Source organism: Gavialis gangeticus, unplaced genomic scaffold (genome assembly GCF_001723915.1).
Source record: "Gavialis gangeticus isolate Ggan-Ray unplaced genomic scaffold, GavGan_comp1, whole genome shotgun sequence".
Taxonomy (NCBI): domain Eukaryota; kingdom Metazoa; phylum Chordata; order Crocodylia; family Gavialidae; genus Gavialis; species Gavialis gangeticus.
This window is the reverse complement of record NW_017729032.1, coordinates 65,286,664-65,302,320: the sequence shown is the minus strand read 5'-3', so window position 1 is coordinate 65,302,320 and position 15,657 is coordinate 65,286,664. Positions and strand designations below refer to the sequence as shown.

Below are 15,657 nucleotides of genomic sequence, written 5' to 3'. Positions count from 1 at the left end.
ACTCTGGCCCACAGGCCAGGTGCTGAGCACTCCTGTGTTATACAATGGTTTGTATGGGATGGTTTGGATAGGTGCAATCCAGCCATTGGACTAGATGACCTCTGGAGGTACCCTTTCAGCTCTGCTTCTCTCCCATTAGGTGGACTACCCCTTCTGTCATTATGCTGCTCTGAGAGCAGATCCACAGCTGTAGCATAAAATCTGAATTGGATTCAGAGCAGCTCAGATGCCAGTAACGTCAGGGTGGCAGGAGGGGTCTTCAGATGACTGACTAACTGCTTTATGATCAGGGCATGCAGCCACCTCCTAGCAGAACAGCAAAGCGGTGCCCAGGCTCCCCTGACACTTGGCTGGCAGCAGAGGGTGTAGACAAGCCAGAGGAAGGGAGCGAGGGCAATCCCCAGAGGGCTGTGGCAGACTGGATGGGGAGGGAAAGGAGCAGTAAATCCAAGGAATGACTGTAGGGGAAGGTTTGGATGGGGATGGACAAGGTGAGCCGTGGAGGCCCCGCCCCGCTGCTCTAGGGCTCTGCGCGCCTCTCGCAGACCCGGTGGCTACCGCCTTGCACCACGGCCCCTGCAGACACCACCCCCACTCCCACATATCTATTAACCTTGAGTGCAGGGTCGTCTGCGCATGCGCAGCTCCACTGCGGAGCGGCCCCTGGCGGCCAAAATGAGGCGCAGGAACGTGGGGGAGGAGTCGCGCTGATGTCAGGGCCTGACTGCCGCATGGATGGGACACTGGGAAACGAGCGGGCGCAGCTGCCACGGCCTGGCGTGGGCGTGGGGGTGGTGATCACCAGCGCCGCACACCCCAACTGCGTCCTGCTGGGCAAGCGCAAGGGGCCCCTCGGCGGCGGCACCTACCAGCTGCCCGGAGGCCACCTGGAGTTCGGGTAGGCGCTGCCTGCGTGCCCCTCCCCCCGCGGTGGGCGGGGCCGGCGAGAGCTCCTCCCCCGAGGCTGGAGCCATTGAGCCCAAGCTTAACGGCCGCGTGTTCCCCTTCCCCCGGCAGAGAAAGCCTTGGCGCATGCGCGGAGCGGGAGGCGCTGGAGGAAGCGGCGCTGCCCTTGTGTAACGTGCGCTTCGCATCAGCTGTAAACGTGGTGTGTGAGGCGGAGCGCTACCACTACGTCACCGTACTTATGAAGGGCGAGGTGGAGGCGGGCTACGAGCCGCGCAACTTGGAGCCCGACAAGAACGAGGGTAAGGGGCGGGGCCACTGGGGGGTGGGTCCTGTGTGAAGGACGTCATAGGGACTGAGGGTGGAGGGCGCAGACCTGCCAGTGTTGCCAGGTGCACGATAATGATCCTGTTTGTATGATCATTTCAACCCTTACACGATATTTTTGGAGACAGCTTATTGATGCGGCATAGGCAAAACCCACATTATTCTTAGGGAGTCTGGACTAACTCTGGGGTTTGCTTCAGCACTTGACTCCTTGCCTCAAAATAAAGACTTTTCCATTTAACCCAGATCTCACTAACTCACTGGCTACTTGCAGCAAGCAATATAAAGTAACTAAGACTTATTTGCATATTTTTTTTTTTAAGTGTTCATTATAAATATGAGCTTCCAATATGAAAACTTCATATTTAAGACCTGGCAACACTGGTGTGCAGGGAAGCAGTGGCCTCGGGGGGGTTCCCTGCATGCCAGGCTTCTTCCTTTGCTGCCTTCTGCACAGGTTGGGAGTGGGTCCCATGGGACAAATTCCCTCAGGCTGAACAGCTGTTCTGGGCCTTGCGCTGCTTGAGAGAGCAAGGGTACGACCCCTTCACGGAAGAGCTTCATCACCTCAGGGGATACACTGGAAGACACCAGGAGATGGCCTAGGAACATCTGATAAAGACCTCGCTTCAGGGAGACTGTCTACGTATGTGATATCTACAGAGATGTATTTCACGGCCCTGCTCTTCTCCGTATTCCCCTGTTGCGAAAGCTAAAACGATGCCAAACATAGGAATCCTAGACAAGTCGACCTCTGGTGGTACCTTTGGTAGCTGGGTGGCTGCATGATGCTTCTACAAGGACCATGCATCAAGTCATGGCGATGGCTGTATCTGCAAAATAGAATAGCCACCTGTGAGAACATGATGGCTACAGTTGTGTATACCTAAGCCAGTTGTATGAGTATGACAGAGTGAAGATGGGGAAAGGTCCTAAGTGAAGTTGGAAACAAAAAGGAAAAAAATACTGCAGAAGCACAAACAGGACCGTGTGGTGTGAACCAATTTTAATGATTTTTTTTATTGATCCTGCATTAAGCAGAGACCTTAATTTTAAAGTGGATAGACTGGAGTGCCAATGAGAAAACAAGGATATGGGGGCTGCATTTATGTTCTTTTTTTTTTTTGCCAAGTTTCACTCTACCAAATAAATGATTTCTTATATACCTAGTTTTGGTCACATTGCCTAATCCTGTGATGTAATCAGTGAATCAAAAACTGAAGTGTTCAGCATCTGTTGGGATCTCACCTTTTTGGTGTTGTTCGTTGGCTCTAACATTGAATTTCTGAAGTAGTGGCTTATACAGCAGCCCATTCAGCTCTTCCCACCCAATGATGTACATTTATATATTTTCCTTATGTTCTGTTCCCCAGTTGAATTTGGGCAGATGCACTGTGTGGCCAAGAGAAGCCTTAGTTAACTGCCCCAGCGATTAGACTAAGTTTGCTAGCACCAATCCCATTGGGAGTTTTCTGTTCCTTGCAGGATTCTGACCCTCACAGCCTGTAAAGAGTGAGGTTAACTCTGAAGAGAAACCTGAAAACAATACTCAGTAATATTACTCCAGAGCCTCCATCTGCCTGTTGTTAAATGGTTTGGAGGAAACTTTTAGTGATTGTTTCCGGGCTTATGCTTGTCAACACACTCTTAAAGAGTTCAGTATTAAACAGTGGTATCTGTGTTGCATGCAGTACCATATATCAAGTCCATGTTCCTGTTGCCAGCCCAAAGGCTTTTCTAGTCTTACCGTGTCTTTGGTTCCATCTCCTTTGCCACCATTACTTATAGTCTAGTCTATGCTACTACAGTGTTCCACCAGCAAAGTGAGCAACTCTATGCTCAAAGCACGTCTAGGGTAGCAGAATACCAGTTTCTGCTGGTAGGTGGTACAAGGCATGTGTAGATACTTCTGTGCTTTCTGCAAGCTTTCACAGCCCCTGTAGGAGCTGGTGCCTTCAGCACAGGTGCTACATGGGAGCTATGATGAGCTGCCAGAAGCACATGAAGTTATGTTCCTTGGAGTGTGGGCTGCTTTCAGTAAGCAAAACAAAGTCATATTAAATGAGGCCAGGAGCCTTAACTTTTTTTTCAAGTGTCCCTTCCATGCTCCCATCATCTGTCAGATTGTTTTTGTTACTAGGAGGGCTCTGTCCCATTTCCTTCTAAAACTTTCCTCTTCAAGCAGCTCTTTTCAGATTTTGTCCACACAGTTTTCCATGGAGAATTGTGGGCAAATGTTAGAATTGTAATCTCCAAAGAACCAGTGAACCCAGGGCGGCTGAAGGGACGGATATTTTAGTCAAGCTATTTTAAAAACCTTTGCTTTTGTGAACACTTATTCAATTTAGGACTAAAGAACTGTAAAAGGGTAGTTGTATTTTTATCTGAAACATGAAAAGGTCCTGCTTCAGATCTTCAGTGTGCTAGATAATACAAATAAGCATTTAGACTGCTGGAGTTAAGAACAAAGTGAATTTGGAACAAAGATATTTTAGGATCCCTTTATCCTTTGAAGAAACCTGAAAGGAAGTGGGCAGGGTTCAGTCTTTCTCCACTGGCAGTTCATTTAGTTGCATCTGTCATGTAAAGTCACAGCTTGAACATAGAGATGTCATGATATTAGAATGCTTCAGTTTTCCATTTCTGGCTCCTTTTTACCACCTCCTGTGCATGTCAGTAACTAATTGCTTTACATACTTTCCACAAATGTAAGAAAATAATATAGAGTGGCCCTTTTTTTTGTTCATAAGTGCATGGGTAAAGAAAAAGAAAGGTCATACACTTATAACTGGTAACATGAATTTTGCCTAGGAACTGGGAGCTATTCAGCTGAAATGGCTAGAGATAAAGACCTGGATTTATTAGTCTATCGCAGGGTTTTTCAACCTTTTTAGTTGCTGTACCCCTGGCAGCCAGTCCAGAAACAAGGAGTCCCCCCAGCCAATCAATGAGTGGGGTCCCCCACAGCAAAACCAGAAGTGCTGCATACTCCTCCCCCCCCAGGGGCTTCCCAAGTACCTCCAGGGGTGCATGTACCCCCCCCCAGTTGACAACAACTGGTCTATCATAGAATGTTAATTAGCAGCTGTGAAACAGGCCACTTCAGAGATTATTAGGTGAGGTATTTTTAAGAGATACAGTTGGATTAGCATAATTGTATAGAGCGTGTTGAGAACAACCTGATCTGGAATGCTTCATGGAAGCGTGGTCATTCTTATTCATGAAAGATGAATACAAACTACAACAGATATAAAAGGAACTGCTAGGATGATGCAGGAACAGCTCTTCTTACTAGAGACTTAAAAGAGCTAAACTTGTTTAGCCCAGTCAAATGAAGGCTGTGAGAGAATTACAAATACATTCTATAAACAGAGAGAGGAAACCACAAGGAGTGAGAACTAGACAACTAAATGACAAGTGACACAAGAAATTGGTATAAAATTTAGTCAGAAACAAATATAGGTGGTAAATTCAGTTCTGAACAGCCTTCCAAGGGGATTAATAGACACATAAAGCCCTCAACTAGTTTTAAAGTGGAGCTGGATCAAACTATTAAAGGGATCATGAGGTGGTTGCCCATGCTAACAGGATTGGATGTTATGGTCTAGAATGTACCCTCCACTCCTACATTCATATTTACATGATTCAAAAAAGGCTGTATGGCACATCAATAGTCTTCTGGCTAAAATATTTTGAGATGCATATATGTTGGAGTGAGCAACAACAACAAAAAAAAGCAGCTTTGCTCTAAATTTTAACTAGGTTTCTTAGATAGCAAATGGAAACTGCTGAACTACAATTTCTCGTTTCTATTGCATGGGGATTACATACTCTGGAGATGCTGATTAGAGACATTATCCAATACCACAATAAAATTAATCTAATACTAAATTCTGCAAATTGAAGAGTAAACAACATTAAAGTTGAGTTTATTTATAAGAATACCATTCACTGTATATTACAATAATTACAAACTTTCTTGAATATAGCTTATTGCCACTTTACATTTTAGTTCTTGAAGCACATGATGATCAAGAATTTGAGTTCTGGCAGTAAGTAACAAAAAACCCAGCTGTTAAAATCTACACATTTTTACATCTTTTCTGTGCCTTAAATGGCTATTATCAAAAGAGCAAGTTACTAACATCCAAGGGGATTCCCCTTACAACTTCTTTCCCAGGAACTTAATATACTGTCTAATGTGTAGTAAAAAAAAAAACACAGATGTATACACAGTTTACAGAAATGATTCACTGGAAATTTGAAGCTTCCTCAAGCAAAAAATTACCAGCCATTTTTGCTCATTTTTATAGTGTCTTATGGATAAAGTCTAGGCCAGAGAGCTCAAGAAAACAAATTGCCACTTGAGTTGTACACCATCTTTATCTTCTCAATGTGGAGTCAACATTTGGGGCTGGTATAGCAAGTTTTGATAAACAGTGTCCAAGTGATGTTTGCAAGAGAAATTAAGTCTGGTTTGAATGTTGTCTCCTTCCAGGACCTAATCTGAATCACTACTACTGCTTGAAGAGTCTGTTGACATAACTTCTACATCATCTTCATTCTCCTTATTGTGCCCTGGAGGCTCCAACATAAAGTCATTGCTATGATTAGGAGGCAGCATGTTCATTGACATATCACTTGACTGCCAGGGATACTGTGGGGCAAGCACATCTGGAAAACAAACACAACAATACTTTGATAAAATCATCCGTAGACAAGTACGCTATTAACAGAAGTTCCATCCACCCATGAACATAGATCTGTACATTGTTAAACGTAATTGTTTAAAAAGAAAGTTCTCTCTTCAGTGAAAGACAAATCCTCAATAGCAAATGTTAGGCAAACAAGCTTAACCAGTTCAAATGGCAGCTGAAAAGTTTTTTGTAAAAGCCATTCTATTTACTGAAGAGGCCTGTTCCATCAGGCCTTTGAAAGAAGAGGATCTACCCTGCTCTAGCCTAAAGATCAGATTACTAAGCATATCAAAATAGCAATACTCATACAGTGGCTTTTATCTTCAGGGTTCTATACAAAGTAACTAACCTTTACAACACCATGAAGAAAAGAGTGAATACTATTGCCTCAGTTTTACTGATGGGAAAGTAGTAAATCCCAAGATCCGAAAGAGGATTTAGGCTCCTAAAAAGAGAATTCAACGGAAGTGCATGCCAAAGTCTAATACTGGAATCCTGAAAACTTTGCTCAGTTGCTGCCTAAACTCTGAGGCAACTCAACTCCATGGACACCAGCTTTTGCTCTTAAAATTTCTCAGGCATTTGCAGTTCTGTTTTCAGACATGCTCCAAAAAGCCTCTGTTTTGACAGAGCTACAAAGCTTAGAACACTGCTCACATTTAAACCCAATCAAGGTCCAAACACTAGACATTCCTTTACATAAGTCTTTATCAGAGGCTTGATATTGACGGCATTCACAGAATATACCCAATATGGCAACAGGATGCAGCTCCTTCCACAGAACATGGTGCCGACCAGGGCCATCCCTGCTCGGGTCATCTCTGGTGATGACCAATGCTCGTTTCAAGTGCAGCTACAAAAGATGGTGGTGATGGATAGGCTGCTGGCTATAACATTCACACCCACCCAAGATGAGGGAAACTTTTGTTCAACTTTGTCTGCTATCAAGGGATTCTAACTCAGACCTCCAACATCCAGGACAGTGCCCCTACCCAAAACAGCCTATAGCTAAGCTGTGAGGGCATTTACCTGGGAAATAAGTGCTATGAGTTTGAATCCCCCCAGACAAAAGTAGTAAATAAATCCCATTTTTCCCGCATGCTGGGTGAGTGTTCTAGGCACCTGAGCTACTACATAAGGGAGAGGCAACACTACTCACTACTTTGTCCTCAGGTCATATTTTAAAAGACCAGAAATACTCTTGCTCACTTCTTTGAAAGAAAAGGTATGAACACCTACCCATCAGGAAGAGGATCCCAGGTGGGTGGAGACTGGAAACAGCCCCCCGTGACACCATGTAAGGTATGTGAGGGGTCACATTAGGACTCCATTGTACCTGTTGGCTAGCTCTAGACAGCTGTTCTCTAGGCATGCTGACTTCAGCAGCTTCCTACCCAGTGTGTTCCCTGTTTTGGGTCCCATTCTGAGACCCCCCCCTACCTGTGTCCACACACTGTACAGGAATCCTAAGCAGCTGACACTGAGCTCTGGATTTCACTCAGATGGCTACAAGATCAAAAGCAGAATACTCATAGATTTCATAGACATTAGGGCTAGAAGGGACCTCGAAAGATCATCGAGTCCAGCCCCCTGCCCAAAGGGCAGGAAGTCAGCTGGGGTCATAGGATCCCAGCAAGATAAGCATCCAATTTGCTCTTGAAGGTGTTCAGTGTAGGTGCTTGAACCACCTCCAATGGCAGGCTGTTCCAGACCTTGGGGGCTCGGACAGTAAAGAAATTCTTCTTTATGTCCAGCCTGAAACGGTCTTGTAGTAATTTATGACCATTTGACCTTGTCATCCCTTGGGGTGCTCTGGTGCACAAACGTTCCCCCAGGTACTGGTGGTCACCCCTGATAAACTTATAGGTGGCCATCAGATCACCCCTGATCCGGCGCTTTTCCAAGCTAAAGAGCCCCATGGCTCTCAGCCTGTCATCGTAAGGTCTGTTTTCCTGACCTCTGATCATGTGCGTGGCTCTTCTCTGGACTCCCTCAAGCTTCTCCACATCCTTTTTGAATTGCGGAGCCCAAAACCGGACATGGTACACCAGCTGTGGCCTCACCAAGGCCAAGTACAAGGGCAGAATGACACCCTGGGATTCGCTTGAGAGAATATTACAAGGCTCAAAGATATTGCTAATGGAATAAACAATCCCTTACTGGATCTAGCCCTCAGCAACTTTCTGGAGACCATATTGCAATGATTAGAACTGACCTGTGGGCTTGGATTCCAGGTACCAGATTTGTTTTCACTGCTAAGAAAGTAAACATTTGTTCTGAAAGTTTTGCCATCTTTAAATGTGCAATTTTAAATAATCAAACTAAAAATGAAAAATAAATGGATTGGGCCTCAAGACAAGTTTGACTGCATCTGTGTCTCTCCTTCCATATTTTTTTAACAGTTTACTAATTATCCTATCATCTCACATCTCAATTCAATTTAGCAACAGGACAAATAAAATAGAATTATTTTCTTGTGCTCCTCTATATCAACATGTCATTTCAAACTATTTTGGTCATAACCCCTTATCCCAAGGAACAACACTGGCCAGAATCTTAGCATTTTTAATTCCACTTCACTATCTAAAGGACATTTGGGTGATGGGTTAGAGTCATACATTCTCTGGTTATTGCATTTCTCATTCATCAAAGAATCATCCAAATTCTTCCATTACCTGGTAATCTGCCAGCTGCCAGTGCATCCCCTGGTAAGTGTCCATTTACTCCATTAGTGGATGGGTTGTTCATCTGACCCAACCAGCCACTCCTCATTTCCAAGTCTGTAGGATATGGCCTACGTGGGTCCCCTTAAAAATAAAGACCACACAGATTTGTTCTCATCTGCAAGGAGAAGTACACCTATTCTGAAAGTCATAAAACCAAAATATATTCTCTAGACTGCCCTTGTTAATTCAAGTGTGGCCAAAAAGTACTCAAAAACTCAATTGAGAACTGGGGTTGCCAACCCCTAGCAAGTGTGCAACAACTGGCACAGGCAGCCTGTGTGTGTGGCATGCAGCAGATCAGGCAGAAAGCAGAGCTATAGATCAGACAGGGAGCAGAAAGCACAGCAACAGATTGGGCAGAAGAATGGAATCAGAGTGGCACTCATGGAAAGTGCAGGGTGTGCTTTGTGACATGCGTGCCAAAAAGATTGAACCCCTCTGCTTTACAAGGTACATCTGTTCTCTCTGTTTCAGTTAGAAAGTCTTTAATTTTTGGCTTTGCTTTTTAGCAAAGAAAAGCTTCCAAACTGTACCAGGAGGGTGGTTCTTGAAACACTTAAGACCCAAGCACTGAGAAATCTTTGCTCAATAATTTCTCAGTAATTCCACTCTCAATGATTTCTAATGCCCCTGTCACTTATGAGTATGGCAATATCAAAGGATTATGAGTGGAAACTTTATGAATTTGTCAAAAATGAAAAACTGCATAAGCATCCCTCAGGAAAATTTTATATTAGTTTTGGAAATCTATACATCTCTAATCCAGTCCAAGGGAAACAACAATTTTCCTTAAGCAGGTATTGTAAAACAGTTAATGTGTACTTTATATTATAATAAAAGGGCAATTGTGAAGTAATCAATGAAAGCATGACAAATTTACACAGATTATTCTTGAAATACAAAAATTTACCTGGTACCCATGTCAGAGGAGCACAAACAGCATTGCTGGCACTAATCCTATGGGAATATTTAATTATCTCTTCAGATGAAATGGCACCTATGAGAGACGGTAAGATATTTAACATATTTGGTTAACGTACTTTCAGGAGATTACATCATCTGATGGTTTTCAGCTACCACATAGAGCTATGCATTGTAATATTTTGCTAAACACCTAGGTATCCACAATATAAAAGGTATTGCACAGCAGATATCTTACCACTACACAAATAAATTTGTGCATATTAAAGATTCCATTGCATTTTTTGTAACAGCAAAATTTGCCCTGAGTATTTAGCCAAAACTTCCCTTCCCTTCTTTTCTGCTCTGTGTATTGGATGTATGTGCCAGATGGCAGCCACTCTCCATTCCATAAGTGACTACATTTCAGGAAATGTATGATTTTGGATAAAGACACTGTATAAAATACCTCTAAAACACCTTCCCACCCATCTAGTAAAAATGACTAGCTTGGCACTGCAAGTTCAGTAATCAGCTTTACTAGATACATCACAGTATTGCCTACAAGTCAAACAGTAAGAGCTTTTAGTAAGTACAGCAAAAGGTGTGTTAACCAGCACTTTATTAGCCAGAAAGCTCTTATTAACCAGCATCCAAGGGATGTGGCAAAAGCAAAACCAGAAGTACCACTTCCGGGTTTCGCCACCACCTCAAGCAAAGTTCTTGCCACTTCTCTGGCCCACAGCAAAGCAGCCTGTGCAGGGCCCCCCCCCCGTCCCCTGGTGCACTGACACCGGGGAGTGTACCAGACAGTACACATTTGATTAACCGGCATCCCCCATTCCCGGGAGATGCCGGAAAACAGAGCGCTTACTGTAGTACTGTTGATTCCCCTTCAATACAAACACTCACTCCTCTATCCTTCCTCCCACTAGCTCTTCAAAAAACTATTTACAAACTGCAGACAGGCTCATTAATAAAAGTGTATCTTTGGTATCTGACTAAGCTAATCATACATTTTGCTAGTGAAACAATATCAGAAGAAAAAGTAATATCTAGGGGAAATATTTAGAACAAGAACTTACAAAAAATGTATTACTCTCTCCCTGGAAAAATCTCACAGCCCCAGCTCTACAAAGACCTCTAAGAGATTTAGAGGCTTCAAATTAAATAGAAAGCACATTACACACTTGCAACATTTTAATCATATTAAGACTTAGAATCTGTGGTGGGACACAATTCACAATTAACGAAAATACACAGAACATCAAATTAGCAAATTACATGGAATTTTAAAGGCTTAGAATGATATAATAAACTCAAGACTACTCACCCTTTCTTGCTTTTTCTATTGATTTGAGTTTTTCCTTTGCTTGATAAACAGCTGTTGCCTAGTTTGTGAAAGAAGAAAAATTCTGAATGTTTCCTTAATTTGCCATCTTAGGCTCAGTAAAAGAGGCCCTGTGAATCCATTTACCCTATTAACTATCTTTACAAGAGTTGAAAATTGCCATTATACAATGAATGTTTAATTAAGGTCTCTTACTATCTGAGCACATAACAGTACTGACTCCAGTATGTCAAAAGATCCAATTAGCTACCTTATCTACCAGCTTTGATGCCACAGTTATATCTAGCAAATTTCCCTTTGCGACACTGGACTTAGTAAAAGCAAAAGGTTTCCTATTTTTTCCTATGGACCAGGCCGAAATGCAAAGAGCAACATATTCTTGTTTATGTTTTCTTTCTTTAGCCATCACTTGTTTTCAATTGTTCACTGTAAATTAGTTACATGTAGAAAATTAAATGTTCTTTTCACCATAAACCTTTCAAATACTGAAAATATGGTAGGTAGAACAAGATTTTTTTTAAGTAACAAGAGGCTCGAGGAAAATTATCATTACAGCTTTTCCAAAAAGCCATACAAAAATACTGTGGTAACATAAATCAACCCCAATTACTGAAAAGTAACTTCTAAGCTCTCACAAACAGTTTAAACATTTAATCTCCTTTATCTAATACAAAGTTGTTTTCTCCATGGTTGGTGATGTTAAAAAAAAACAACCTCCCCTTCTTCCCCCCAGCCAGAAACTCTCAAATACAAAGGCCAACTCACCAGTATGTGCTCTGCTTCTTTCAGCTGTTTTTGCAGCTGTTGAATATCACTATCCCTTTTTTCTACTACTTTTTCTAACAGTTGCATCTCATGATGGATTTTTCCCTGATCAAGTGCAAGTTTCATTAATTCCTGAAACTCTCCATCTCTCTGGATCAGCAACTCCAGAATCTGTCAGATAACAAATGTTAAGTGACTCATTAACTAGGTTAAGAGCGAATTCACATTTGTACTGTAAAAAGGCACGCTGTGGCAAAGGGGATAGCATAAGTTGGACTTGAGACATCTGCACCAACTTTGTTGTATACAACAAAAACCTGTATTTAAAATAAAATCGTCTGGATCCTCTTCTCGAGAAAACAACCCACAATGCAGATAGCTAGGGACCTACTTAATTCATAATTTCACAGAAACCATGAAATCAGGCATTGTCTGCAAAATTGGATATTGTCCACACAAATCCCCAAAATATAGAAAAACCTAACTAAACATAAAATGCTAGCTCCCTAGTGGAAGCTGACAGTCTTCATGGTTGCTATGGCCCAGCCCCACAGCCCTGGGTGTGGAGGAGAGGTTCTCTCAGCCAATCAGCAGCAAGAAGCAGGAGCTGCACAATTCTCTTGGTAAGCCAGTGGCCAGAGACGGGGCCCCTGGGCCCCCCAGCCAATCAGTGGCAAGGGGTGGGCTCACCACAAAATCAACTGAGCTCACTGCCACTTAGCTTAGTATTGCCAACTCTCATGATTTCTGGTGTTGTTCTTAAAGTCTATGCTTCGGGAATGTGAAAAACTTAGCTCTTTTAAGCGGGGTGGGGGATTTAGAAGGGGAAATGGAAAGCATCTTAGGATGCTGGGGGACTATGAGCTAACTTGAATCTGGAGAAGATCTGTGACAGAAATTCAAAAAACTGATTTAACTTAAATCAGTTACGTCTGATGCTATATCCATCCAAGTTTATCTTAAACTGGTTTCAGCCATTTTGAAAGTGGTTTATGTGCACTGAACTTCTGTTGTGTTACAAATTTGAACCATTTTTTGATCATTTATACCGGTTTATGTGTAACGTCTGTCCTTAGTCTTAGTGATGCTGTAATCTTCATACAGCAATTAGCCTGAACACTGGATAGAAAAAGAAAGGCTGAGTACAGAGCTTAAGAAGTTACACCTATATTTAATAAATAAAGTTCCTTTACCTGGCTCTCCTCTCCTGGCTGTGGGAGCTTCTGGTTTCTTGAAATTGCCAAAATTTCAATCAGTTCCCTAAAATAAAATCTGCATTTTTTACACAGTTTTTTAAAGTCATTAGAACATGTATTTCGTCCAACATCACTGGATTTTTATAAACTTTAAAATATTTCACAACCCTTGAAAAAACCTGAAAGTACGTAAGTGTTGCTTTCTGGAGTGAAAAGAAAAATTAGATTTTACAAGCGTATGAGAATATAGATCCAATTTGGCATATAAAATCTTCGGCAACAGCCCTTCAACTTAGCAGAAAAAGATTTGCTACAATTATAAAACAATTTCCACATTTCAAATAACATGTTTGATTACTGAAAGGGTCAGATCAACACTTTCTCAGCATAAGAAAGGAACAAGGAAGAGTTCACAGAGACATCATCATCTCCATCCCCTCTTAAAAATTCTATCTGCAAGACTGGAGGGTGAGAGTAAAAATAATGTCATACACCATGTCCAGATGAGCACGGCTGACCCATCTGTGGTGCCACACACCACACGTTCAGGTGTTTTCTGCACTGCTATCTTGCAGTGAGGGGGGCGGAGGAGTTGACCCCAGGAGATGCAGGGTCAAAAAAAAACCTGTGCAGAAAAAAAAATTCGGGTGGTGCATGTGGCAGCAGTGTGCACTGCCCAAAACCAGAACCTGGCCTGCTAGAGCCATAGTCTAGTGGCTGACCAGGCTCCCAGCTACAGAAGCACTGTGGCTGGCCCCAGCCTCCTGTACCCCACCCAGGGTAACCTGCTGTGCACCAAAGCATGTGTGGCACAGGTGTTCCCCAGGCACAAGTAACAGCAGCACACACAAGTAGCAGCAGCACACTTGCTACTTGTCCCCAGGAAAGCAAACGTCCAGGAAACCAACGCAGCCATAATGGCTATTTTTATATCATGAGGATATACAAGTGAAAGCAAAGCAACTGATCAATGTCATAAACAATCCATTTAAACTAATACCCAAAAATGTATTAAGTGTAATCTATACCAGACAGATTGTAGGATGCTGACAGTTAAAAGGAATAATGTCAAATCAGTTATCTATAAAGTAATGGACACTTAAAATACCTCATGTTCCCATTGTCAGAAAAGTGTAATTATCTTACTGTGTTACTTGGAGAAGCAGCTACCTTACACACAAGCTGCAAATTCATTGGATCAATCCTTAGCTGACTGCACTGTTTTCATGAATCAATTTACATCTTAGCTATAAACCAAATAAAATGAATAACAACTTGAATACTTCTCAACAAGTACATTATATCAGCGTCACATTTTATAAGAATGCTCATACATGCTTTATGAAGTTTGAAAGAATCATTATAGAACCATTTTTTGGTATCTGGTATACCTTTTCATGAAGGTAATGTTAAGTATACTTCATTTTTTCAATACTATGACAACAAAACATTACGTTATTTTTTTCAGCACGATTACAGGAACACTGTGGATTCTCAGTTTAATCCATATGAACAGACCTTTAGTCACATAAAAAGGACTTCACATGGATATGGGGTCTACTTCCCAAAATGCAGATTACAGGATTGGAGTCTTAGTGTGGGGCTAGTCTGGGTGATGCACTACACATAGCACACAAAGACAGTCTGGGGTGTGCACTGCATGTGGAGCCCATACCAGACCATCCCTGTGTGCTGGATCTGACAAACAGCCAATCTGTGGGCCCAATCCAGACCTGACCTGCACATGCCCCAGACTGTCTCTATAGGCCATGTGCAGCATGTGTTAAACCCTGCCCCATGTGGCACACATCGCACAAGGCCAATCCAGGGTGCACACCATATGTGGTACCCATGCCAGATCGGCCCTGCACACTAGGTCTGGCACACACAGCCACTCTGTGGGCCTGAAGTGCACACACCCCAGGTCCAATGTACAGCTGGTTTGAAACAGGCACTGAAAGCAACACATACCCCACACTAGCCCTCTATGTTGCACACAGCATGTGCACCAGCTCCAGCCCCTGTGCCACATGCAGTCTGTGCCAGACGGACTGGGGCCAGTGTGCTGCAAACAGCATGCACTGGTCTGTGACCCACAGGCAGCTCTGATGGCCAGATGACAGGGTCCCATAGGCCACCACTTTGACACCCCTGATGTGGATCTATTCGAGTTAACTTTAACCTAACTCCTTCCTGTGTCAGCAGCATCCTGGCCACAGCAACACAGAGCTCAGCCTCAGAGACAAAATCATACAGAAGTAGGACCAGAAAGGACCTTGAGATGTCATCTAGTCCAGTGGTTGTACCAGGACCCATTTGTAAACATCGATCGCCAGTCTTGACCCAGTGCCCCAAACTCCCAACCTGCTGCCCTCTGCCCCCTACCATGTAGGGCAGGAGGTGGGTGTGTGGGGCAGCGGGGCCTCCAGCAGCCCTCTGCAGGCTGCAGCTCTGGGAAAAGCCCTGGTTTCATATGGTTTTCTCTTTTAAAGGAGAATCCATTTTTTAAAAGTGTGTTGATCCATATTTAAAGTTTATTCAAGACCTTTTCGTATATTCTTGTGACCTACTTTTGGGTCACTTCCCATGCGTTGAGAAACGCTGATCTAGTCCAACCCCCAGCCTGAGGCTCAAACCTGGCACCTTGGGGTTATTAGCACCGCACTCTAACAGAGCTGAATGGCCACCAGATCTTTAACCCAACTTGTTCAGCATATTTCCGAGCCCACAGACTTAGTCACTGCTGCAGCAGAACCTGTCCGATTCCCCAGCACAGCGGCAGCTGAAGC

At 43.1% G+C, this 15,657-nt stretch overlaps 2 protein-coding genes across 3 annotated transcripts; one reads left to right on the top strand and one right to left on the bottom strand.

Moving 5' to 3' along the window:
* Positions 1 to 624: 624 nt before the first annotated feature.
* On the top strand, positions 625 to 2,402 carry NUDT15 (nudix hydrolase 15). 2 transcript variants are annotated; one of them, XM_019525127.1, is made up of 3 exons: positions 625 to 898; positions 1,018 to 1,208; positions 1,557 to 1,846. In XM_019525127.1, exons 1-3 carry the CDS (start codon positions 711 to 713, stop codon positions 1,757 to 1,759), a joined length of 582 nt encoding a protein of 193 aa, XP_019380672.1. In that variant the 5' UTR covers positions 625 to 710; the 3' UTR covers positions 1,760 to 1,846. The 2 variants fall into 2 exon arrangements, with proteins under 2 accessions (XP_019380672.1, XP_019380673.1); XM_019525128.1 differs by having other exon boundaries at positions 660 to 898; positions 1,691 to 2,402.
* Positions 2,403 to 5,145: 2,743 nt separating this feature from the next.
* On the bottom strand, positions 5,146 to 15,170 carry MED4 (mediator complex subunit 4). The gene is made up of 8 exons (XM_019525126.1): positions 14,878 to 15,170; positions 13,558 to 13,565; positions 12,866 to 12,932; positions 11,673 to 11,843; positions 10,890 to 10,947; positions 9,567 to 9,653; positions 8,606 to 8,737; positions 5,146 to 5,907 (listed from the first exon to the last, which is right to left on the bottom strand). Exons 1-8 carry the CDS (start codon positions 14,944 to 14,946, stop codon positions 5,735 to 5,737), a joined length of 765 nt encoding a protein of 254 aa, XP_019380671.1. The 5' UTR covers positions 14,947 to 15,170; the 3' UTR covers positions 5,146 to 5,734.
* Positions 15,171 to 15,657: the final 487 nt, after the last annotated feature.